Genomic DNA, 24,961 nt, shown 5'->3' on the forward strand with positions numbered 1-24,961 from the left:
GCCGGTCTATGTGTAAGATTCAAATGTATACTTCGGTCCGTGGCAATGACCGCGGCACGTGTTAAACGTGTCGACATTTTAGATGAGTACGGTAACGCCAAATCCTGAACATATAAATCAACAAATCCTAAATTAACACATAGACCTATTCACGTCTTAAATTTAAATTGAAGATTCCACAGCATTTTAGAGTTTAAAGATTTGTCTAACCCTTCTAAAATGTTAACATTAAAAATTTGGACGTCCACGGGGAGTAACCAGAGATGACTAGGTCTGCGTGTTAGGTACTGCAATTGGGTTATTAGAAATTATAGATAAAACATAGTCTCTTAGCTATTAACCTACAAAATCAGAGTAGGTAGTTTAGGTGTGGTTGAAAGAACTGGGCACTGGGAGGCAAAACGCGATAATTCCTCGGACGATTCGGTAACGGGGATATTCCCCGCGAGCCGGGTAGATGCAGGGAGACGTCCGCTCAATTACCCACCCGAACCAGTTTTGTCCGCCTCACGCACTGTCCGCCTCAAGCACGTCCGGGGGAAACACGGCACCAACTTCGACATCGTCCCCTGATAGACGGACAGCGAGACGGAGGGAGACAGCCAGTTGCGAGTTGAGTGAACAGTGAAGCGATTCATGATTATTATTTTGATAATATTTCAGTTTTCAGCCACGCCTTTTTATTGCAAATTACATTACAATTAAAAACTCATACGCAATAGTAAAATGAAGTCAAATCCCTTCCGACTTAGACGTTATTGAACTAATTTTTTTAAAATTAAATTGTAAGTTAAACTTAGGCGCTTTAAAATGGAAACAGATCAACTTGCTCCAAAATTTATTCACTTTTTGTTTTCATCCAAACCCAAATTCGACTGTTATTTTGCATTCGGGAAAGAAGGCCAGGAAAAACCAGTAAGTGTTCTTTACTTGATTTACCTATCTCGCTCCACCAGTACTTTTGGGGTTTTTTTCTCTTAGGAATTAGGCCCTAGGCCTAGGCCTAGAATCAGAATCAGAAATTATTGATTTGTCATTGGACGTTACAACAAATGTATTGACAATTGTCATAATGGCTTCAGTCAGGCTAGACTTTACAAATAACAAATAACATGTCCGATATGTTAATTTTTTAGGTGTCAGCTCTGTGGATTACCAACAGTAGGCCTAAGCCTATAGAATGTGATTTAACAATAAATACATTTTACAGAATAGTCCTAGACGTAACTTGTTAGCCTACAATAGGCCTAGTAGGCTCATTAAGACATTAGGCCAGGCGCACACAAGCGATTTTGGGTCTATCAACAGTTGCCAATTAATAGCGGGACTGTTGCGCAATTTACAGAGACTCTGACTGAAGTTATTTGTATAAGTATTTATTGTAAATGTTATTTATTGTAAGTGTTATTTATTGTTAATGTTATTCATTGTAAATGTTATTTATTCTTGTTGAATCATAGGCAGAATTCTTATTATCAAATGTATGTATTTTTATAAGGCCAGAGCGAATGCTATATTATTGTTATGAATATTGTTTCCATCTTGTTGTGTTGTATTAATGTAAAAATGGAGTTGTCCGTTGGTATGTAAAATAAAAAAAAAAAATAAAAAAAAATGAAGTCTTGCGACAGTTGCGCAGCAGTGTGCACACAGGCGACTGTTCAAGATGAATGAATGAATGAATAGTTTATTCCAAAAAACATTGGCTACAAACAGTGATTATAAAATCAAATATACTTAACAGAGACTTATGACACTAAAAATAGTAAAATACATACAAGTTTTAATGAGCCAAAATATTCAACAATAGACAAATGGAACTAGCAGACATAGGCAGTGCTACCTGTGCGTCTGCTAAGTTGCTGTCAAATAGAAAAAAGTAAATTATTGAATTTGTGGAATGGCAATTAAAAATAAAAGGGTTGTTATTATTAGTGATGTATGTAAACGTATTTTCATGAACACAGCGCTGGTGAGTCTGCGCATTAGATTTTGTGGTGGATGAAATTGGACAATACAGTATGGTAAATGACACAACAATAGTAACTTATATACTCTGTTATTTAGATTTCGCGCGGGAAGAAAGAAGAGGATTAAGTTAGAGGGTTGAAATCTTTTGTAACTCCCTCCTCCCACAACGTCTTCTTCAAATTGATACCAGAATAGTCTTTCAATTACTTTAAATAAAAAGGCAGCCTCTTGGCAAGTTTATAAACAAATTGTTAAACTTAAAGCAAATTTATAAAATATTTGAACTGGCAAACTATTTTCTATACAAGTTAAGAATTTATAGTTTGTTGTAGGCATAACTGTATTTATTAACATTCCAAATACCACATAAGCAGAAAGGCCTATCTTGCAAATTCCTGCACTGGACAGAACCACAGAGCATAGGATAAATATAGAGGCGACACTTGCCGTCTGGAGTGAAGAAGGCTTCTCGTACCAAGGTGGCGGCCGGCCCACCCTGTCTGCATTTATATTTAAACCATTATATTGTTACCATGGAAACCACCAATCAATACCTATTTACTTTTAAAACTCTCACCTCAGAACTTTGAAAGCCCGCGGGGCAGAGTCATAGGTCAATATCGAAGGGGGGAGTTCTATATGCAGGTACCCTCGGAGCAGTAGCTTCATCTAATTCATTAAGTAGTATAGAATAACACAGTGGTAATGACGCCTTGTTTTCAAAGTTCTGAGCCCGACTCTCTTACCAAGATGGCGGAAATGGGTTTTACTAACTGGTATAGCTGTAGTTATGGGAGTGGCGACTCTATATTTATTCTATGCTTTGTGGACAGAACTCACAATAAAATTGGCTTCAGCTGTTACATAAGGATGATAAATCTGTTGTAAGTGGGGGTATGTTTTATCTATACATAAAGAACCATTGACTTTTGGATACTAAAGACTGATTGTATCATTTGCAACCTATAATTCAAAAATTCAGTAAAAATAAGCATAAAATAGCACAAGGCCTATCAGGATTATTACATATTTTTTTTATTGTACAGTAGACTTTCTTTAGTTCGGCTTCAGTTGGATCGGCTGCCAGGTGGTCCGGCCCGGTCTCAGGGGGACACGTCATATCGTCACGGGCGAATGACCTTCAACAGGATTCAACTCAAATGTTTAGTTTAATAACAACGGCTATAGTTTTTTACCGGCTATAGAAGTAAACAATTCATGCAGTAGCAGTAGCTTGCAGTACTAGACCTTTTATTGTTCTGTTCTTTCCGTGATTAATTGCTGTACGAAGGCCTACACATTGTTGTGCAATTTTTGTTTTGCTTGAGTAAGATTGATTTTAAACGTTACAGTTTTTATTACTGAACCAAGGTTAATGACTAAGATATTATGATTGGGCAATACTATTATTTGTATTTGGATTACGTAAAATGCAAATTAATTATCATATTATCGTCCATTTTATACAGTTAGGTGTTTTATGGGTATGTAATGTATGCTTATGTCATGTTGGATTTACCGTGGTTTTCAGTTATCCGTGGTCTCCCCCCCCCCATTACCCCGGATAATTGAGGTTCTACTACGTCCGGTTAGTCCGGCCGTATTGTAGTCCCGAGGTAGCGGAACTAGAGGGAGTCTACTGTAATACAAGGGATACTATAGAACTTCTTTAATCTGTGGCAATACAGGTTAAAGACATGTAGAAATAACTAACATTAATTATGGTACCGGTACTGTAAATAAGTGAGAATGCAACAACTGAACGCTTTACTTTATTCTATAACACTTGCGGCAACAACCGTAATGCTTTCCCTGATCGCAGCAACATCCGCGATGATTTCTCGAGATTTTGGATATCTGTGCTGGTGCTCTTATATAAAAATCACCCCAAAACAAACCGTGATGATTCAAACCGTTTATTTGATATTTTCAATGCGACCATGTGAACCCCTATATTTTACACAACCGTGGCAATCGGGACAACGCCTTTGATGATTTCACACGATCGCGACAAAACCCACGATTGTCTCCAGCGATTCGTTTAAATCCTGTGACTATTTTTTGGGATCGTGGCTTAATTCGTGATGATTCTCCGTGATAGCGGAAACACCGTAATTGCAGTAATGTTTGTAAGTGTCTTACATGATAGCGGCAACATCCACCACTATCTCAATACTCGTGACAATCTTCGTAATAGTTTCCTACAATCTTAATTTTCAACTAGGTATGCAAAACGAAAGAGGCCATTCGGTAAGCGCCTAATTATTTTTTTAAGTAAAAAAAAAGTACTGTGCGATGGAGGCCACGGGCGCTCGCCCTGTCCGCCCATAAGTAAGTTCGACCCCAGTGCAGGTTGACCTCTCCCTCCCAACTTTTTTAAACTTTGCTTGATCTGTGAAATATAATCTCAATTAAGTGGGCCTAACTTAGTTGGTGTCGAACTAAGTTTATGTAAAAATGAAACAAATAGCCTAAGCTTAACACAGATTTTACCAAAAACATTTCCTGCCACAACAGAATTTGTCAGGATAGTTCTTTTCAAAGTTTCCGATTAGCGGAACTTCTTTGGTTGTTTTGCTAGAGAGCCTAAAAGGCTCATTAATGATGTTTCTGCAACAGTCTAGTCTAGGCACAGAGCTGGCACTCAGATGTGGTATAGCTTAAATCTCAGGTTTAAAGCTTATGCCAACCTGAGAAAAAGAAAATGACGTTAAAGTATGTTATAATCTGTTGACGATAAACAAGGCTCGAAGTTACTTGTTTTGACTATTTATTCTAATACGTAGGTATAATAGAAGTAATTTTGGTATGTATATTATAATTCGTCAAACTATAATTTTTTTAACCCTCAAGTCATTGAAACTGTTTAGGAACATATTAAACCATTGTTAAATTATTTACTCTCATAAATGTTAATCTTAAACAGTTTATTGTTAATTAATTGCACATTACCAATTTCCAATTTATCTCTTTAAGGAAAGGATTGGAGCTGTCAAGTTGATGTTGATGGCTCACAGCGAAGTTTTCAGACTGGAGTTAGAAGACAGTGGATTGGCAGAGAAGAAAGATGTTCCTGTCATAGACATCCATCCTGACACCTTCAAAGGAATGTTGAAGTGAGTTCATTGTGTTATTGATACAAGGGGATGGCTTGTTGACAAAGATTTTAATTTATTGTACACATAGTCAATTCTTGAAAAATATGACAGGACAGACAAAATAGTATATTACGTTACTAGTCCTGAAAATAAGTGTTTACCGGACGAGTGTGGTCGTTCCTGTGCGAGACGAAGTCGAGTACGGGATTACCATACGAGTCTGGTAAACACATTTTGGACGAGTTACGTACGATAGTTTACGCCATACAACTAAATCTCTACAAATCCTTATATACTACCACCAGGGGTGCCCATCCCCCTCAAAGCTCACGTCGCAGAATCCCCCCCAAATTTGTTGTTTAACCCATGCCGGAAGGTCTGGGGGCTAACCCATAGTTATGTTTATAATGCGGGGAGGGAAGGGGTGCCCCCGACACTTTAAATTTATGGGAATTTAAAAGCGTTTGAATCAAACTTTTGAACCAATTTAAATGCACAATTTTGCTTTAAAACTCTAGTAGCAAACTATTTGTTAGTTTAGTTTTAATTTAAATGAGCTGGATTTTTAACATGCACACAATTTGAACCAAAATTGGCCATGTAGTTTTTTTTTAATCCGATTTTCCATGAATTAATAGGTTTTAAAAGGGAAAATCACAAAAGCTGCAATAACTTTTGAACCATAATTTTTACGGCATAGAGGGTTTATAAAATTTTTGTCATAGTCAAAAAGTATAACATGTTAATTTTTTATCAAAATCGTTCGGGCCAATTCTGAGAAAATTTTATTCATCCATTATTTCATGGAATATCACTATTAAAAATCCAAAATGAAAAAAAAACATCTGGAGAGACCATGGATTGGTAGGTACCTAAAATACCAAATTTCATCAAAATCGGACTCGGACCACAGGCGTGGTCTGTAGCTCTGTACCATACATACACACATACAGACAGAGAAACACAACACTTCGAAACCACTTTTTTGGGATCAGTGTTTTTACATAAACAATTCTTTTACCATGTTAAATTGTAGGGGAGAAAGTACTTAAAGTTATGTCAAAAAGTTTGAGATATTTTCTAAATTGCCCTTTAATCCACTTCAGAGTTTGTTCCTTTTTAAATAAGTGTAAAATTTTCAGTCTCAAAAATATTACTAGGCCTAAACTTAATAATATATTTCGTGCCTAGGGCCAAAAATGAGGTTTTGCTGGTTCGAGATAGTTTTTAAGTTCGATACGAAATCGAGGACTTAAAACGATCGTGAACTGCAAAACCATTTCAGTCCGTGGTACGATATTATTCACCACACTATACCCTATTACCACTAATTCACCTCAATGATAATGCACAGCACACTGATATAGTCAACACAACTACAACTTTAAGGTCATGTGGATAAATAATTTGAGGAATCAGCAAAAATAATAATAAATAGTTGCTAGGCAGCGGTGACAATAAAACAACTCTATTGCAATGCTATGGATACTGATTGTGTATTTAATATGCATTCATGTTTAAAGAAAGTAAGCGGGCAGCTGATTTTGCGGCCCTAGGGATGTAAAAACCTGCTCGATCCCCGAATGACGATGACAGCTGGCATGGCCTGCAAAACGTAACTTTCAGCCACCAATTAATGTATCTCCCTATGTAAAACAGTTAAAAACATCATAGTGTGGTAAAATAGTATATTACGTTACTAGTCCTGAATCCCGTGCGATACGAAGTCGAGTAGTGGTTTTTTTATACGAGTCCGGCCAACACATTTTGGACGAGTGACGTACGATAGTTTACGCCATACTACTAAATCCGTTCAAATCCTTTTATATTTCCACCAACTAAAGGACTAAAAATCACTAGTCGTCATAACCTCTAAGAGAGGTTATGTTTTTGTTATAACCACTCATTGCTACCCAAATACAGTATAATCAGCTGATTGGTGTCCGGCAAAACTCATTACAGTACAGTAGTACTGTATGAAACCCCATTTGATTAAGCTGGCGACAAACAGCTGTTTTCTGGACTAAATCCTTGCATGGGAAGTTCGTCAAAATAGTGTAGTGTGGCGTAAAAAATAATTATATATCTATTCTAAGACTAGTAAAATTTGTTTGAAGCTCTTTCTAGATTCAATAAAAGACAATAACAAATACAATCTAATTAATCCAGAATCACGTGTTTCGATTCTTGAAGTTAACGTAAACACATAGCCTATCAAAAACCTTAATTAAATTGTCACAGTACTGTATGTCAATTTCTTCCAATGAATAAATGACCCAGGCATAATTATTTGGGAGAGCGAAAATATTATCACAAGCTTTCATGTTGTTGTTCATGTTGTAAAAATAAAAATAGCAAAATGATTAGCCTATCATTATCATAATACTGTTTTTTTATGAATGAAGTATTATTATAATAAACAAACCTAAAAACCATCAATAGGTCCTCAAGGCAATGAGACTATTTGAGAATGAGTTCATAATTAAAGGTAAAACAAACTCAAATTGCAGATACAATTTAATAAGCCAACCATAATCCTTTGACAGCAGTTGGCATGGAGTTGTTCTCACTGTCAAACATGATACGAGTCAGAAAGTAGAAATCCACAAAAAAGTATCTATATATTTTATAGCAATTATAAAATGATTTATTAATCAAGATAAAATGTCAAACGGGATTTTGATTGCATAATTACCCCAGTAATAAATTAAGGAGGTCGTAAAAATTATCTGATTAATCTTTTATGTGCTTTTAACCAACCACTGGCTTGAATCCCCCCCAAAATCATAAAATCCCCCCCAAATAAATTTCTGATGTCGCATTTTGCGACATCAAACCCCCCTGTGGGCACCCCTGACTACCACCAATTAAAGGACTAAAAATCACTAGTCATAACCTCTAAGCGAGGTTATGTTTTTGTCTACAACCACTCATTGCCAACAAAATACAGTATAATCAGCTGATTGGTGTCCGGTAAAACTCATTGCATAACAGTAGTACGCAATGAAACCCCATTTGATTAAGCTGGCGGCAAACAGCTGTTTTCTGGACTAAATACTTGCGTGGGAAGTTCGTTAAAACAGTGTAGTATGGCGTAAATAAATTTAAAATTACATTAATTTTTAACCTGGTTAACAGAGCCAGATTTAGCATTTTTGCGCCCCTACGCCCAAATAATTTTCGTACTTTCCTGTTAAAGGGAACATTCATTATTATCGATGATTTTTTCGATAAGGCCTATATCGATATTTTTGTTTACCGATCCATTACATATTGACAACTGATCTTGTTTAGGTTAAAATAGTCTATTATATGGATTAAGAATTGAAACTGTTCTAAGCTAACCTAACATAACCAACCAAACTTGCTGTACTATTTAAAAATTCCTTTTGATAACAGAAAAGGCAAGTTAAACATGGAATGTTACACGGCAAGTTTTTGAACAGTTTCATTTCATTATTGTTTGTTGATACTGAACAATATTTATCGTAGTTGTCAGCTGATATGTTTCAATTTGTTAATATCGATATATCGAGACAAAAATCATCGATAATAATGAATGTTCCCTTTAACAGGAAAGTACCTACCATAATTTTCCGCCCCCTAGTCTGGTCACAGTTCGGTACTTTCCTTCAAACCTTTATTAAAAACTATATCATGCCCATAGGCCAAAGTTAATTATTTGTGTATGGCTAAAATCTCGAGAACTGTTGGTCGGAGTTAAAAGTGACCATATACTAAATGAAAAATTATTAAATTTCCAACAAAAATGATTTTTACACTTTTATTTTATTTTCTATGGTAATCGATTTATAAGGCTTTAAAATAATGTGTTTTTTTCTCTAACTGTAGGGGTGCGAACAATGGTGCTTGAGCTTAAGTACAGACAGTTTGAGAAAAACGCCGTATTTTAGCGCCCTATAACTCGGTAACCATTAGGAATGAAATGAAAGTGTAAAGATAATTTTTGTTGGAAATTTAATAATCTTTCATTTAGTATAAGGTCACTTTTAGCTCAGACAAATTGTTTCCAAGATTTTAGCAAAAAAAATAAAATGGAGGCCCCTGTTTTCGCTGATTGGCACTAGAGCTCGCATCATATTTATGGGGACTTTTGGTATAATCTTCCCTAGGTATCTAGAATAAGTGTGCAAGGTTTAAAACTTTTGGATTTTTTTGGAGGTTGGGTCATTAATTTATATGTACTAGGTGAAACCCGTCGAAATCGACGGATACTTTCAAGGCTTACGCTAATTCATCTAACTGCAATAAATTGAGTGAAATTATACATATTTTGAGCATTTAGCATTGTTTAAAGGGTAATAAGTGTAAATAATTATAATGAACAATAATAATATATATGATAATATATAATAATATATATGATAATGAATAATGAAGTGACAATAATGATATTAATTGCGTTAGTTACCAAATATGGTTGATCATTCAACGAATAAGATATTTCCCATACTTTGGAAGAACCTTTAAATAGTATTAAAACCGTATTGGTGGATCTTTTTTATTAGTTAAAAACTTCCCCGATTTCATCAGTGTAATAAAGATTAATCTATGATTTTATTTGAGAGAAAATATCTGCTTATTGAGGAGACACATTCTAACTTGAAAGGGAGGTCCATCCGTCACAGTGTAAGTTTGATTTTTCCTTCGTCACGTCGCATCAGTTCATATCGTACTTCTGTGCCAATGAATTACCCTCTAGTATAGTTTTGAGAAATCGGTTGTGGGGTTAATGTTAAAGCTAAAAGACACTTCTGCACTTGTATTATTTTGTATTGTATTACACAATCGAAGATTTTTCCAATGATTGAAAACATGTATGACAATAATCTCACGAACCTCTGATGATCAGTCTAGAATAATTTAATAAAATATAGCCAAAAGTGGTGAAAAAGGCAGACACCAACCCGTACAACAGATATAAGATAGTTCAGTAAGAAATAATTATTGTTAAATAAGAGTTACTGTGATAAAAGGATTTTCCACTGATTTCGTAATGGAACGTTATATTGCAAAATATGACATGACAGAAGAAAATCAATTTTAAAATCAGAAAATAAAATTGCAAATACTTCTTTTGGACAATTCATTAACTCCCAATAAATGTGTGTTGTTTAAAATACAATTCAAAAATTAACAGCTGTTTCATTAAAAAGTATTATCCACATGGACAAAATGTAAACAAATCTGTGGAGGGATCTTTTGAGGGCTTCTGGGGCAGAGCCCTAACGGGATTCACTTAGTTTTTCTTTTGGTAACTCATCTAGAGACCAAGACCTTTCTTTGGACACCTCTACCAAGTTTCTACACCCAGTCGTTCTCTCAAATTAATGGAGACAAAGTTTCCAATTAAATATTTAGATCCCCCCATGTTAATCTTATGGGAGAAAATCCAACTTTGATGGAAGATCCTGCCCAAACTAATAAAGATTTCAAAAAACGAAAAAGACTTTGCAAAACTACAGATCAGGGCCATTCATTTGACACTTTAATCGTCAAAATCGGTCCAAAAATGAGGGAGGAGTTCTGTTTACAAAAATCGGCTTAGCGTATTATATAGATAGATTGACTGAACTATAAGTAACCAACAATGTTTTAAATCTTTTAATTTCCTATCGTTATTATGGACTAATACACTGCTATTTTTGTGAACTGCTAATATCAGAAGTAACACAATTTTAACCTGTTTCAGATATGTTTATGGCTATGACACTACTGCTACAATGGCTTTTGATGAGGCAGACGATTTACTGTATGTTGCGGAGAAGTATTTAATGAAACCTTTGAAAGACAGCCTCGCTGCTAGACTGATGACACTTTTGAACAAAGACAACATTTGTTCCTTGATGAACAACCCTGCCTGTTACACTCATCTGGAGTTGGACTCTGCCATTACCAAGGTTAGTTTGAGTGTTTTTGTACATAGAAACTAGCCTTGAAGTAGGTATACACCTGAAACAGAAAAACACGTGTCGCATTAGGCGCAACGGAGCTTTTTGTTCATTTGCAGGTTAAGGCAACTTCTCCCTTACCTTACCTTACCCTCTGGCGCTACCAGTACAGCCCACGATGAGCCTTGGCATCCATCACAATTTGTCTCCAATCTTCTCTATTTCTTGCTTTCTGTTTCCAATTCCCACTTTTCAGAATTCTCAAATCCTCCTCAACATCCTGCAGCCATCTTCCCCTTGGACGGCCTCTTTCTTGTTCCGTACATTTGACCTTCTATGCAACCTCCCCACATGTTGAGTTATCAACAGCGGCCCACATTTGATTACTTAAAAGTAGGAATATGTCGATTCTCGGACATTGGTGTTGGTAAACGGACATCGAGAACCTATCGTAAACTCAATTTCGATACCTCAGATGTCTGCAAAGATCAGTGACCGAAAAATCACACTTTTTCCGCAATTGTGGATGACGTTCTCATGGCCGCAGGAGACGATGATGATGTCTACTCGACCGCTGGAGATGTGCACGTTTTGCTGACGATGATGTTGTCGTGATCACATTATTACCTCGGTCTGACCAAAAATCTCAAACTGTCATTCCTCTCTTTATCCTAAAATTTCACTTTGATAATATTTTCCAAAATTTGATTTAATCTTTGATGAGGTAATATATATAGTGTGTTTAGAAGGGCTTCGTCCTACATGTGAATGGGTTAGTTATAATTTTCTATTGCTGCTTTACAAAACATTACTTTAAAACACCCCATCACTCCAAAATTACCGTGTGTAAGTAAATAAAGACAGGGGTTGATGTAGTATAACCAATCCATATTGACAGTTGGGTAAAATTTGAAAATAGTGGTATCGGAATCACAAATTGATAAATTTTGGCATTGATACATCACTATTTACAAGCTTATTTGTCACAATGTTCTATGCAATGAGACAAACAGGAAAACTCACGTTAAAACCAAACTAAAGTACATAACTGTCTAACCACTCGTTAATGCAGGAGGGATATCTCTTTCAGCCTTCTAATGCAGACCAGATCTGCCAACATTGGCACAGAAGTTTTTAATCAGAGCTAAAGCAGTTCATTTTATTTTATCAACCACTTAAAAAAATAGGAACAACAATGTGATATTGATCTTGTTCGTACAATGTCATAAATATAATTTTTTTAACTAATGTACTGTTTGTTCATTAACAGATTTTGAAATTCGAGACGGATCAAGTGTTAGCAAGCCCAGAGTTTTTGTCAATGAATTCTGACGGTTTCCTCAAGATTTTGGAACAGGATGAACTTGCAGTTCCTGAAATAGAATTGTGGAGAGCAGCAATTAAATGGGGAAAACACAGAGGTAAGAATTTAGATTTAAAACTTTTTTTGCACACCTAAGTTGAATTTGAGTGCAAGGTGAGTTTAGATTGGAGGAAGATGATCTGTGTAGCTTTGTTCAAACGATTTATCAAGAAGTGAATTTATTTCCATATCTTACTACTTTACAATTTTGGAGATTTGTACAGTACATAAAACAATGACCAAAGACCTTATGTTTGGTTTGCACATAAGCCAACTATTACTGTAAAAATATACAGTGTTTAAAGAAAAGATGGGAACATAATTAGCGTTGTGAATTCTTTGGTCAAAATAAACAAAAACCAAGAATAAAACTTTCCAAAATCGCTTTGGTAACGTGATATCTGTCTTTTTGTATTTTTTACATAAACATTTTAGCGAATTTCCCATATAGGGAATAAGCTATTACCGTAGTACTCATGGTAAAACCTGGACCCGGGACCGATTTAATTTTTCGTTTGAGGTCTCTAGAAGCCAAAAACACCATCCGTTCAAATTTATATATATATATATTTGTGTGTGTGTGTGTCTGTTAGCACGATAACACGAGCAAAAATGATCGGATTTTGATGAAACTTGGTATAAACCCACATTTATTTGAACGAGTCCCACGTTTTTCGTTTTAAATCTTACAAGTATTTATTCTTTCAACATATTTATAAATTACTAGCTGGCCCGACAGACGTCGTCCTGTCCTAATGTGGTTTTATGTTAAATGCTCCTTCATTTTCAAGATGAGCTCGTTCGCATGGCTCAATCACATCCTGGTTGAAGCTCGTTCGCTGTGCTCACTTGCCTTCAGGTTAGCTCGTTCGCTACGCTAACTCGCCTCCAGAATGCTATTGAACATCACAGAATCAAATTGTTTAGTTGAACCAGCTTAGAATTAAGATTATTTAATTCTATTTAAATATGAGTACTCATAAGGTTAACATGGGAAACTCCAGAGCCACTGGGGCGGAGCCCTTTTGATGGATCTGCACCAAACTTCACACAAACCATCCTTGAATAATGCTTAATAATGCTTGAGTTTCATTACAATCTGTCGAGCGGTTTCGGAGTCCATAAATGACAAACAAACAAACATACATACATTGGATTTTATATAGATTTTATATATATAGATTTTATACTTGTTTAAAAACTTAGCATTTTTTTAAAGTATTTTTATTTATAAATTATTTTCTAATTTTTAGTCTTTAATGTGTAAATATGTTAAATCTATTTTATATGGCCTGTTAATACATAACCAAAACATTATTATCTGTAATCAGATGTTTTCTTTACTTTGAAATGCTTGAAATATGAAAATTAAATTATATAATATTGCATTGTCTTGTGAGCTATGTTTCAAGTTTCAAGTCTCTAGCTCATCGGGAAGTTAGTATAAAATCGATTGCAAAAATTTGTACCGGACAAGAAAGCGAGTTAATAAAAATGTTTTAAAATAATGTTTGTTTTACCTTACCACAGATGATTTTGGGTGATATCTGGTTTCCATGGCAACACAATCTTGTTTGTTATTCGCAAAAATAAATGAGTAAGATTGCAAAACAAGAAGCGAGATATCTATAAACTTAATAAAAGTAAGAAGAAACAAAAAGGGGGAAAATGATAATAATTATAATAACTAAACTAGTGGCGCTGTGTAGCCGTGACACAAGCGGCAGTCGTAAGTCAGCCGTCGGGACTGCAGCGGCCGTATAAGTAACGCTTGTAAGTTGATGCCAATAGGTTAATATCATCTGGTTTTTCTCATGTAAGAAATGTACAAGTCTATCAATTTTTGGAGCCAAGTAGTTAATGTTTTGGTGCGCTATTGTGATTTTACATTGATTTCTTTGTATATAATGGGGCTTTGTGTTTTGGTTGGTGTCATTCAGGGGGGAAGTTGATTCTATGATTTATGGTCTGTTTGTTTGTTCCCACCTACAAAATGGTTTAGGGTCTTGTTTGAATCTTGCACCGTTACCTGGTTACGTTGTTGACATTCAATTGCTGCCAAAGTGTGTTCTATTTGTTCTTGTGGGGTCTTCAGCTTAGTTAGCTCAAGTAGCAGGGACAATGAGCTGTTTTGTCTAAGGATGTCAGAACTGAGGTTTTCAGATTCTAAGTTTTTAAACTTTAAGATGATTTGTGCTTGGTAAATTTTCTGTACCTAATTGTATTTTCTGTTTGGTTCTTGATTGTTTTTTGAAGGCTTTTGACTTCCTTTCTCGATTAAAAATTACTTGATCTTTATCCTTGTATTGATCTTGAACATTATTTTTAGTTCAGCTCTGAATTAATTGTCTCTCTTTGATTGGCTGTTTTTCAGCTTCATTTAAGGTTTCTGATATTGACGTTATTCAATCTAAATACTTTTAATATGCATGAAATCATTAGGATAAGCTTACGTCATTGCTCTCTTAAGCAGTTCAATATATTACCGTAAATAGTGGAATAGGATTGGTCGTATTGTTTTAGACTGATTTTATTAAATTCTATATAATTGTGAAAAGAATAAATATAACAAGAACTTGATTGGTTTTCTTGTAACTTATAACCATCATATTTTAATCTGGAAAATGTTTTCCTCAGCTGAGTCGGAAGATGGACAGCTGGTCCGCCAACAACTCTCAGGGTTGACTCAACAGTTGAGACCTTACTCACTGACCCTGGAAGACAAATTGGAAGTGATTGGTTCTGGGATTTTAGGCATAGAAGAAGCCATCAATTTGTGTAATTGTAAAAAGGAAACCCTTCTAACTCTTAGTCAGTTTTCAAATGAGACTAAACCAAGGACAATGATAAAAACAAAGACTGTCCTTGATCAACTAGAAATTATTATGCCAGAAAGGAGATGGGAATACGGTTGGATTTACAACTTTACCCTGACTACCAAAGGGCATGCTATTGAGGTGTTACCACTAGAGTGTGAATCATGGGATCCTACACCAGGAGTCCCTGAGACATATGAAGTGAGCTGTTCAGCAACAATAATAACTGAGTGGACCAACTTGGATGTGCATGAACCTGCGATAAACTTGCATTTCAGTAAGCATGTCAAGTATGGAAAGAAGTTTGTGATTCCTCTGGCTGTTGATGGGAGAAACATAACCTTGAAGCCAAACACCCAGTACTCTGTCAATATGGAGGTGAAAGGGAATCACAAGATGAGGTACAGTAGACAAGAGCCCAACATCGAAAATAATCACTTGGTTCTAAGTATATCCAAGAAAGGCATTTACTGCTACCGCTTTCCCTCAGACAAGTTGATGTACAGAGCAACAACAGTGGAATAATGCCATTCTAGAATAGGCCGGTTAAGGATTTGGGATTTAAATTCTATTGAAGTGTGTGTACAGAAAATGCAAATATTTTTATAGTGTTTTATGATTTTCACTTAACTCTGACCATTTAGGAATAATATGCATTTTGTAAAATTCTTCTCATCCAAATTTAAATATGTGATGTGGAAAACTAAAAGGGACCTCTTGTCAGAGATGTAAAATTTTCAGTACGGCCGATATAAGTAATTAGGGTCAAAAATATCAAATTTCGGGTTTTCATCGATTGTTATACCTCATTTAACATGACAGTATCGGTTAAAATCTCAAACATGACAGTATCGGTTAAAATCTCAAATTGAAGATGCAAAGGTCTAAATAAATCATTTTGTTAGCCTTTGCATGGTCTGAGTAAAGGTACCTCTTGTCGCTCAATGTTATTTCGCCATAACGACAAGAGGTCCCATTTCTAATATTCCCTTTTTAAACAGATTTTAGTCCAAAAAATGAATTGTCCTGCATTCTAGTGGAAATTTAGAGAACTACAACGAAGTTCAGTTCACGACGAACAAAATATCTCACAAATTTTGCGGTCCCGACAAGAGACCTTTTCTTATCTTATGGCGAAATAACATATGGCCGACAAGAGGTACCTTTTCTGAAAGCGATTTTTACGATATGCTTCAATAAAACAATTATTAAAATGAAAACTATTGTGAGTTAAGAAATAAATTTGCATTTCTTTCAAAGAGGACATTATAAGCTTTCTTTTGATACCTTACTCTAAGCTTACTCTTAAATACAAAAAACACCGTTTTTATGCGTATTTGAAATTTTCAAAACAGTTTTTCTCAAAATGACCCTTTTCCATAGCAAAATTTCAAAGTCCTATAACTTTACATGCGTGGGACTTGCACCAATCGATTCAGAATTTAATAAGAATTCAAATATATATAACTCAAAATTGAAAATTCCCGACAAGAGGTCCCTATTCGCTTTCCACATCACATATATCGAAATTAAGTTAAAAATATGTTTGTTTATGAGCATTCAGTTTGTTTAGTAAAGGGCAAAAATGCAATTTCCAACAATTTTTTAAGTTTTATCCATGCTGCTGTAGAAGTGGAATGCAAAGAGTCTTGTCTTTAAGTTAATTTAAATAAACTAGTGTCCCTGTTGCTCGAATTCGAGCAATTGCTAAGTATTACAGGTGTTATTTTAAAACGAGTTTCAACCAAGTCAGCAAGTTTGTAGCAAACTGTTAAATTAGTAAACTTATTGACTGTTTACAATTAACATTATGCTCTTCTTCTTACTTGTGATTTGTGACAACAGCTGGAGTTTCATAACAATTTTTGTTTCCAATGTTAATCTTATGGAGAAATACGAAACTTTAAAGGGCTCCAGGGCCTCACTCTCTCATTATTTCCCTAAAAAGAAAGTTTCCTGCACAACTTCACGTTATGCTCTTTCCAATGACACCAAAAACATGACAATCGGTTCAGTAGTTTCGGAGGAGTAATTGTCACAAAAAATCTGCTTGCGTATTAAATAAGTATAGATTCTTGTTATTTGTCATGTGTGAATGTATATGTGTACCCTAAAATAACACATTTAAAAAAAAAAAGATCAAAAACTTTAACTAAGAATTGATTATTTTAACCTGTTTCAGCCTCGAAGAATCGTTATAACAAAATTCAATATGTGATTTAATGTAACGTATGTTGGATTTTCAATTTTATCTGATAACTAATTGATTTGATTAAATTAATCATTTAATCAATACAATCTTTAATCATCATGTTGAAAGTGTCTACTGTACATTTGAATACAGTAATGTCAAGTAGGTGTACAGTATTTGTTGAAATGTGTAACATACAGTACAGTAATATAGTAGTAACATCTATAATATTAAAATGAAACAGGGTTTTTTTATTTCACGATTCTGAATCAACCACTTGACGGATTTTCATGATTTTTGTGTTGAAAGAAAGATAATTTTGAGAACTAGGGAATGTCGAAGCCATAATTTTAGTTTAGGGTCCCAGTTATTTAGAAATTTAGTTTTAATTTTTGAAAAGTCTAGCAGCCGACGCTAAGATTCTAAAATAGCTTTTGGTGTAATATAATTTGTTTAACATAACAGCTGTAAACATTCAGCGTTTGTAACACAAATTCAGCATTTGGATAAAATTAAAAGACATACTAAGGGTTGACTAAATTAATACTATGTGTAATGCTAATCATTGATACGTTCAATCCTTCGATAAGAGGATGACAGGTTATTTAAATATACATAGGTAAAATACTAGGATGTTTAAAGGATTTTTTAAATAAATCTTTGTAATCTTCGGTTTGTTTTAGTGCAATATAATTTTCTTTTAACTAACAGCTGGTTAAATATAAATCCTCTGTAGAACTATGAGGTTATTTTATTTACTCTGATTTGTCATTGATTTTTAGGAAATAAGTAAGATTAGTATAAATAGACCACCGAGAAAAGTAACACCATCAATGTATACAAGTCGAGGCTCTGTACACGAGTCTTAAAAAAAGGATATGCAAATTATTATACTGCTCAACTTTTTTAGGAAAGGGTAGGAAAATCCATTTTTTACATGTTTTAATTCATCTTGGTTTGTTTACAATCAATGTTTTTGAATGATTAAACTTTGTTTGGATTAGGCCATGAAATATTGATGTCATAAAGAAAGAGATTAAGAATCCTCAGGAATACAATTTTAAATTACCACCACAACCCAGACGGGTTTTATCCAAAGATATACAGATATGAATAACATAGATTGAGCACAACGTCATCATTGACCTAGGATACTGCAATTAGACTAACCATCCTTTTATGAAATCTAAAAAGTTGTTTGGCGTGTGTTTAGTTGTGGTTACGTTTGGAGGCGCTGAATATTTTATAGTTTAAATAAATTAATATGGGGAATTACGGTGTACATTGATTCAATGAGGGTGGTTTAATTATTAAGGATATTAGAACTGATAACGGAATGGATAATAAACATAGACAATTAATTACGTCACTAGCTTTACTAGCGTGTTTTACGTTTTAAATTCCTTCAACATGTGACCAGTTCTTTTGTTCAAATGAATATTATTTTATTTTTGACTCATTTGTTTACCAAAACAAACTATATGTTGTTGTTTTTACTTTTCTTTGTTTACACTTATTTTATTTACCAATTGATGCAGTGAAATTAATATAAAGGATATGTGTGAACGATTCGTTTAATGATGTCAGGACATCAACGTTATAATTATGTGTCCTGTGAATTTTATTGGATGTTTTCGTTTTATTTTAGGGAGTTTCTATTCAGACCTACTGGAAATTGTGTATAGTATGAGTAAGTGTATTGTGTTGATATTGATTATGGAAGAGGCAGGTATGCGATGGAATTGGAAGGTGATATCGTTGACTAGGCCTATACACTTTCTCAATTGATAATTACTCTTTCTACTGTAGGCTGCTATAAAATTTGTCTTTATACGTGTAAGCTAGCTGTTCTGATTTATACACTGTTTTAACTGACTACTCCCGTACGTAGGATGGGCTAACACCTCGTTAAATATGAATTTATTTCCTTAGTAGATGGAGCAGCAAGTAAAACAATCCTTTAAGTAGTGAAGTTGTTTTAATCTTAAAATCCATAATCTTTTGCTAAATCTACCAGCTTTTGTTTCTCCTTAATGGATTTTGACAGACGATTGTCATTGGAAAGAAAATGACTTGGTTAATCATATTACTAATGTAGGGAGCTTTCTTACTGAGCTTAAAATTGATGTCAACACTAAATATACATAATTCACAATAATGCCTTATAATGTCTAAGAGGGTTCCTACGCTCTAACATGAATGATAGATTTCCTTTGCTTTATTGCATTTTTCTTGTGACAGTCTCGTGTTCTGTAATTAACTCATTGGGGAAGGAATAAATGCGCTGCCCTCAGTGCCTTCTGTCAACAATTAAATTTACCAAATGTGTAGACTTTTACTTTAATTGTTATAAAAGAAAACCTTTGGTTATAATTCTTTTGCCATTTTCTTCACAGTAAAATTGTCTACAAAAAAGTGGTAATTGGATAGTCAGATAAAAAAAATTATAAAGATTATAAAATAAAATATTTTAAAAACTATTTTTTAAAAGTAAACTTGATTTACAAATTCCAAGATTAATCCAGACTAGTGGCTTGTAGGGACATAAGTCCCTAAAAAGCTCAATAAAATAAAACAAATTACAGTATTCCAATATTCAAACAAACTAAGAAATATATTTATCGCTGTGTCAGAATAGATATCCCTGTACGCCATATCTTTTGTGTAAAAAACAGTTTGTTCTTTGTCTTTGTTTGCCTTTGATGATGTTATTTTCAATAAATCATTTGAATAAATACATAGCTTTTAACTCTGATAGAGACAGCAAACATATAATTGTTTTTGAATAAATGATGATTTATTAAGGTAGCTTTGGTCTTGTGGTTGATTGTGATAAAAAAGACCTCCCTGATTGGAACTTTGGAAATTGTCTTCGTCAAATAAGAAAAGGCAAATAAAGGTGTTTTGAGGTAAGCTTAGTTCTTTGCCAAACCTGCTAAATTAGCATTCCTACCCAGTAAATAATCCTAAGTTTATACTTCTTTTGTTAGGGTTTATTAGTGTAAAGTAAAGGCATCCCATTGACCAAACTTAACCCTAGATTTCTTCTGATCAACATAAAAAAACTACAATTAGTGAAAGTTTAAGTGGTGGTATTCCTCTTAAAGGTGCGATTGACGTTACATAGCCTATTCTATCAAATTAGGCCTAATCATTGGCTGATTCTTAACTCTTTTGCGAGCAACGGACAGTAGGCCTACCTGTTTAAAATCTCCAAGCATATTGTTTTTCCTCCCATTTGAACTTGTCATAGTACTTACTTAATTAACAAATATATATTTCCTGTACGAACCTATTCCATCTTTATTTCCAGGTTATTTTCTAAAGCCATTGAGGTTATTCCACTTCATACAAAGTATTGATTAAACACTACAATAAATCTCAAATTTAAAAGAAAGAAAAGTGTAGAATAAATCTAGAACATATGTTTTGAAATAAAAACAAAGCAGAAGTGTTCCATTTAATCTTGAATCGTTAATTATTTAGTCAATGTGGTTATTTAATGTTAAACGTTAAAAATACACAAATTTGAAAAGTTTCACAGTAAAATTATTTATTTCCCCATTCCATAACGTAACTAAAAAGTCTTAATTTTTACAGGTAACGTTATCCCTGGTTTTATATAGTACGTTACAGAATTGACTGACAAAAAAGTAATCCAAATTAATGTTATCATTGCTTATACTGGCTTGATGATGAATCACGATCAGCTGTATTGAAGTAATTGAAGTAAACAAAAATCAGCAGTAAATGGCTTCTAATGCTTTTCTTATGGAGAACATTTTACGTTATATCTCGTTTTATGGTTACTTTATGGGAATTCTACTATTTTTCCCGAGTCCCTGGGGTCAAGACCTTTAATTTAAGATATCTCCCACTTTTCTGCGTCCTACCAGACGTCCACAATTTTCTGGTAAAAATTTTGTCTTACAGAATTATATATAAGGATACCAAATGGAAATGACACTACTGTTATAAAGTTCAATTGATTCCCTAGGTAGAAAAATCACATGTTGTTTACTTTTATAAGTAATAACATAGAAAAAATAATGTTTGTTTTACCTTACCCCAGCTGATTTTGGGTGATATCTGGTGTCTATGGCAACACAACCTTGTTTGTTATTCGCAAAAATAATTGAGTAAATATGCAAAACAAGAAGCAAGATATTTATAAACTTAATAAAAGTAAGAAGAATACCCCCGCCGCAGCAAACCTGCCGTCTAGGCGAATTTCCATTTGGCTGAATTGATTTTCAATTGATCTATTTAAATAACATTAGGTTTAACGAGTAGGCTACATAGGTTTGCTGCTACAAGGAAACTAATAAATAGTGTGTTTTAAGTAAAATAATTATTGCCTAGTATAAAATGAATATATTTGCCAAGTTTGATCAAAAGATATCCATAAAGAAGCAAACTACAACATTTTACAATATTCTCCATAAGAATAACATGGGAATTTTAAATTTAAATTTTTTTAGTTTTCTCCGTAACCAATAACCGTACAAAAACACTTTGATATACTGAATTGTTTGTTTTTTTAAGCTCTTTAAGAAGGTTTAGAGAAAAATTGGAAAATTTTGTGTTTTGAGGGTCAAAAGTGAGAAAAACCAATTTTTACCCCATAAAACCCCCCATAAAACCCTGTTCCCATGGTCCGATCATGCTGGATCGCGAACTCATTCAAGTTTATCCCGCCTTACACCTTCAAACCAAATTTCATCAAAATCGGATAAAAATTACTCAAGTTATCGTGTTCACGGACACATATATATATATATATATATATATATACATATATAAAAATTTGAACGAATGGTGTTTTTGGCCTCTGGGGACATCAAAATGAAAAAGTAAATCGGTCCCGGGCCTAAGTCTTACCATGAGACCTACGGTAATAGCTACTTCCCTATAGGGAAATTCGCTAAAAAAGGTAACATTAATAATAATTAAACTAGTGGCGCTGCTTAGCGTATCCATATTACAACATATTACTGTAAATAGTGAAATTGGATTTAGAATCTGCTTTTATTAAATTCTACATAATCATAAAGACGATTATTTTTCTTTTAACTTGTAACTATCATATTTTAATATGGAAAATGTTTTTTCCCAGCTGAATCGGAAGATGGACAGCTGGTCCGCCAACAACTCTCAGAGTTGACTCAACAGTTGAGACCTTACTCATTGACTCCGGAAGACAAAATGGAAGTGATTGGTTCTGGGGTTTTAGGGACAGACGAAACCATCAATTTGTGTCGTTGTCATTCTAAAAAGGAAACCCTTCTAACTCTTGGTCAGTTTTCAAATGAGACTAAACCAAGGACAATGTCAAAAACAAAGACAGTCTTTGATCAACTAGAAATTATTATGCCACATGTGGCATGGGAACCTCTTAGTAGGGTTTACAACTTTACCCTGACTACCAAAAGACATGCAATTGAGCTGTTACCACTAGAGTGTGAATCATGGGATCCTACACCAGTCCCTGTAGATGAGACATATGAAGTGAGCTGTTCAGCAACAATAATACCTGAGTGGACCAGCTGGCGAGGGTATGAACCTGCAATAAACTTGCATTCCAGTAAGCATGTCAAGTGTGGAGAGAAGTTTGAGATTCCTCTGGCTGTTGATGGGAGAAACATAACCTTGAAGCCAAACACCGAGTACTCTGTCAAGATGCAGGTGAAAGGGGAACACATGATCAGATACAGTGACAGACAGGCCAACATCGAAAATGATCACTTGATTCTAAGTATATCCAAGAAAGGTGATTGGTACCGCTTTCCCTCAGACAAGTTGATGTACAGAGCAACAACAGTGGAATAATGGCAATCTAGAAAACAATAGTTGGAGTTGGGATTTAAATTCCATTGAAGTGTGTGTACAGAAAATGCATATATTTTTATAGTGTTTTATGATTTTCACTTAACTCTGATCATTTAGGAATAATATGCATTTTGTAAAATTCTTCTCATCCAAAAATATTGAAATTAAGTTAAAAATATGTTTGTTTATGAGCATACAGTCTGTGTAGTAAAGGGTAAAGAATGCAATTTTCAAAATTTTTTTTAGTTTTATCAAAGATAAAACATACTCTCTTAGTAGATTTCTCATCCTAATGGAACAGCTGAAGACAATTTTATTGTTAGTTCTGTACGGTTTATGTAGAGGTCGTGTTTTGTTTACAATTTGTTTCCCGTTAATACAGTCATTTAAAACCTCGTTTAACCAAATAATACGATCTAATCATAAACAATAAATTGTCCCCTAGTTATTTAACCAAACAGTAAAGCACAAATCAATAAATTAAACCTAAAATAATAGAAACAAAATTTCGTCGACACTAGCGCCCAGTGTGGCGTACATGAACTAGACATGAAAAACGAGCTTCAAAATTTACAATGGGATGAGAAGTCTACTTGTGTTGGTTAGTCTATAGTTTTTTCCATGCTGCTGTAGAAGTGGAATGCAAAGAATCTTGTCTTTAAAATTAAGTGGATTAAAATAAATTCTTGTTAATATTTTTACCTTTTTGGTAGCCTAAGGTGTCCAAAATTCTTATCTCCTGCGAGACGCGTTTCACATTAATTACAATGCATCTTCAGTCGCTGTCACAGGTCTCAACATTGCCCACAGAAGTGGTTGTCACAGTTTATAAAACATACTAACACAACTGTACAGTTCACAAAACACATGTATATACAGTTTTACAACCATGGTCACACACGTACTGTACATCAAGCGAGCGTAGTATATGGTTGTAAAACTGTATATACATATGTGTTTTGTGAACTGTACAGTTGTGTTAGTATGTTTTATAAACTGTGACAACCACTTCTGTGGGCAATGTTGAGACCTGTGACAGCGACTGAAGATGCATTGTAATTAATGCGAAACGCGTCTCGCAGGAGATAAGAATTTTGGACACCTTAGGCTACCAAAAAGGTAAAAATATTAATAATATAGGTGTCTAGGCTAATATCTACAAATTCTTGTTATTTGCTGTGTGTATGTATATATGTGTAACAATTAAATCACACATTTTACAATAAAAAAGATTGAAAACTTCAACAGAGGATTGATTATTTTAACCTGTTTCAGTCTCCAAGAATTGTTATGACAAAATTCAAAATAGGATATTAGTAATTGATGTACATTAATATTAGTACAGTAATAGTAGTGTTATGTTAGATTTTCAATTTTGTTTTATAACTAATTGATTTGATTAAATCAATCAATCAATCAAATCTTTAATAATCATGTTACTAGTTTCTACATTTTAATAACGTCAAAGAGATGTACAGTATTTGTTAAAATGAGTGACATGATAAAGTACAGTGACATTAAATATGAATTTATTTCCTTATTAGATGGAGCAGCAAGTAAAACATTCCTTTAAGCCGAAGCAGTGAACTTCTTACCTTATAGTCTTTTCGTCATTGATTGTTGTTGGGATGAATAGGACTTGGTTCATCATATGCCTAATGTGGCTTGCTTACTGAGCGTGAAATTGATATCAACACTAAATATACATATTTCACTGATAATTACTTCTAAAATGTTTAGATTATTCCTACGCTCTAACAGAAATGATAGCTTTCCTTTGC

At 34.1% G+C, this 24,961-nt stretch overlaps 1 protein-coding gene across 2 annotated transcripts; it reads left to right on the forward strand.

Moving 5' to 3' along the window:
* Positions 1–313: 313 nt before the first annotated feature.
* On the forward strand, positions 314–24,425 carry LOC128987378 (uncharacterized). Of its 2 annotated transcripts, XM_054408199.1 has the most exons (6): positions 317–915; positions 4,948–5,087; positions 10,783–10,990; positions 12,252–12,402; positions 14,982–15,561; positions 22,468–22,578. In XM_054408199.1, the coding sequence occupies exons 1-6, from the start codon at positions 811–813 to the stop codon at positions 22,469–22,471; spliced, it is 1,188 nt and encodes a 395-aa protein (XP_054264174.1). In that variant the 5' UTR covers positions 317–810; the 3' UTR covers positions 22,472–22,578. The 2 variants fall into 2 exon arrangements, with proteins under 2 accessions (XP_054264173.1, XP_054264174.1); XM_054408198.1 differs by lacking the exon at positions 14,982–15,561 and having other exon boundaries at positions 314–915; positions 22,468–24,425.
* The last annotated feature ends 536 nt before the right edge of the window (positions 24,426–24,961 follow it).

This window comes from Macrosteles quadrilineatus, unplaced genomic scaffold (genome assembly GCF_028750875.1).
Source record: "Macrosteles quadrilineatus isolate MER2022 unplaced genomic scaffold, UCM_ALF_1.0 Scaffold_2__2_contigs__length_208266976, whole genome shotgun sequence".
Lineage (NCBI taxonomy): Eukaryota > Metazoa > Arthropoda > Insecta > Hemiptera > Cicadellidae > Macrosteles > Macrosteles quadrilineatus.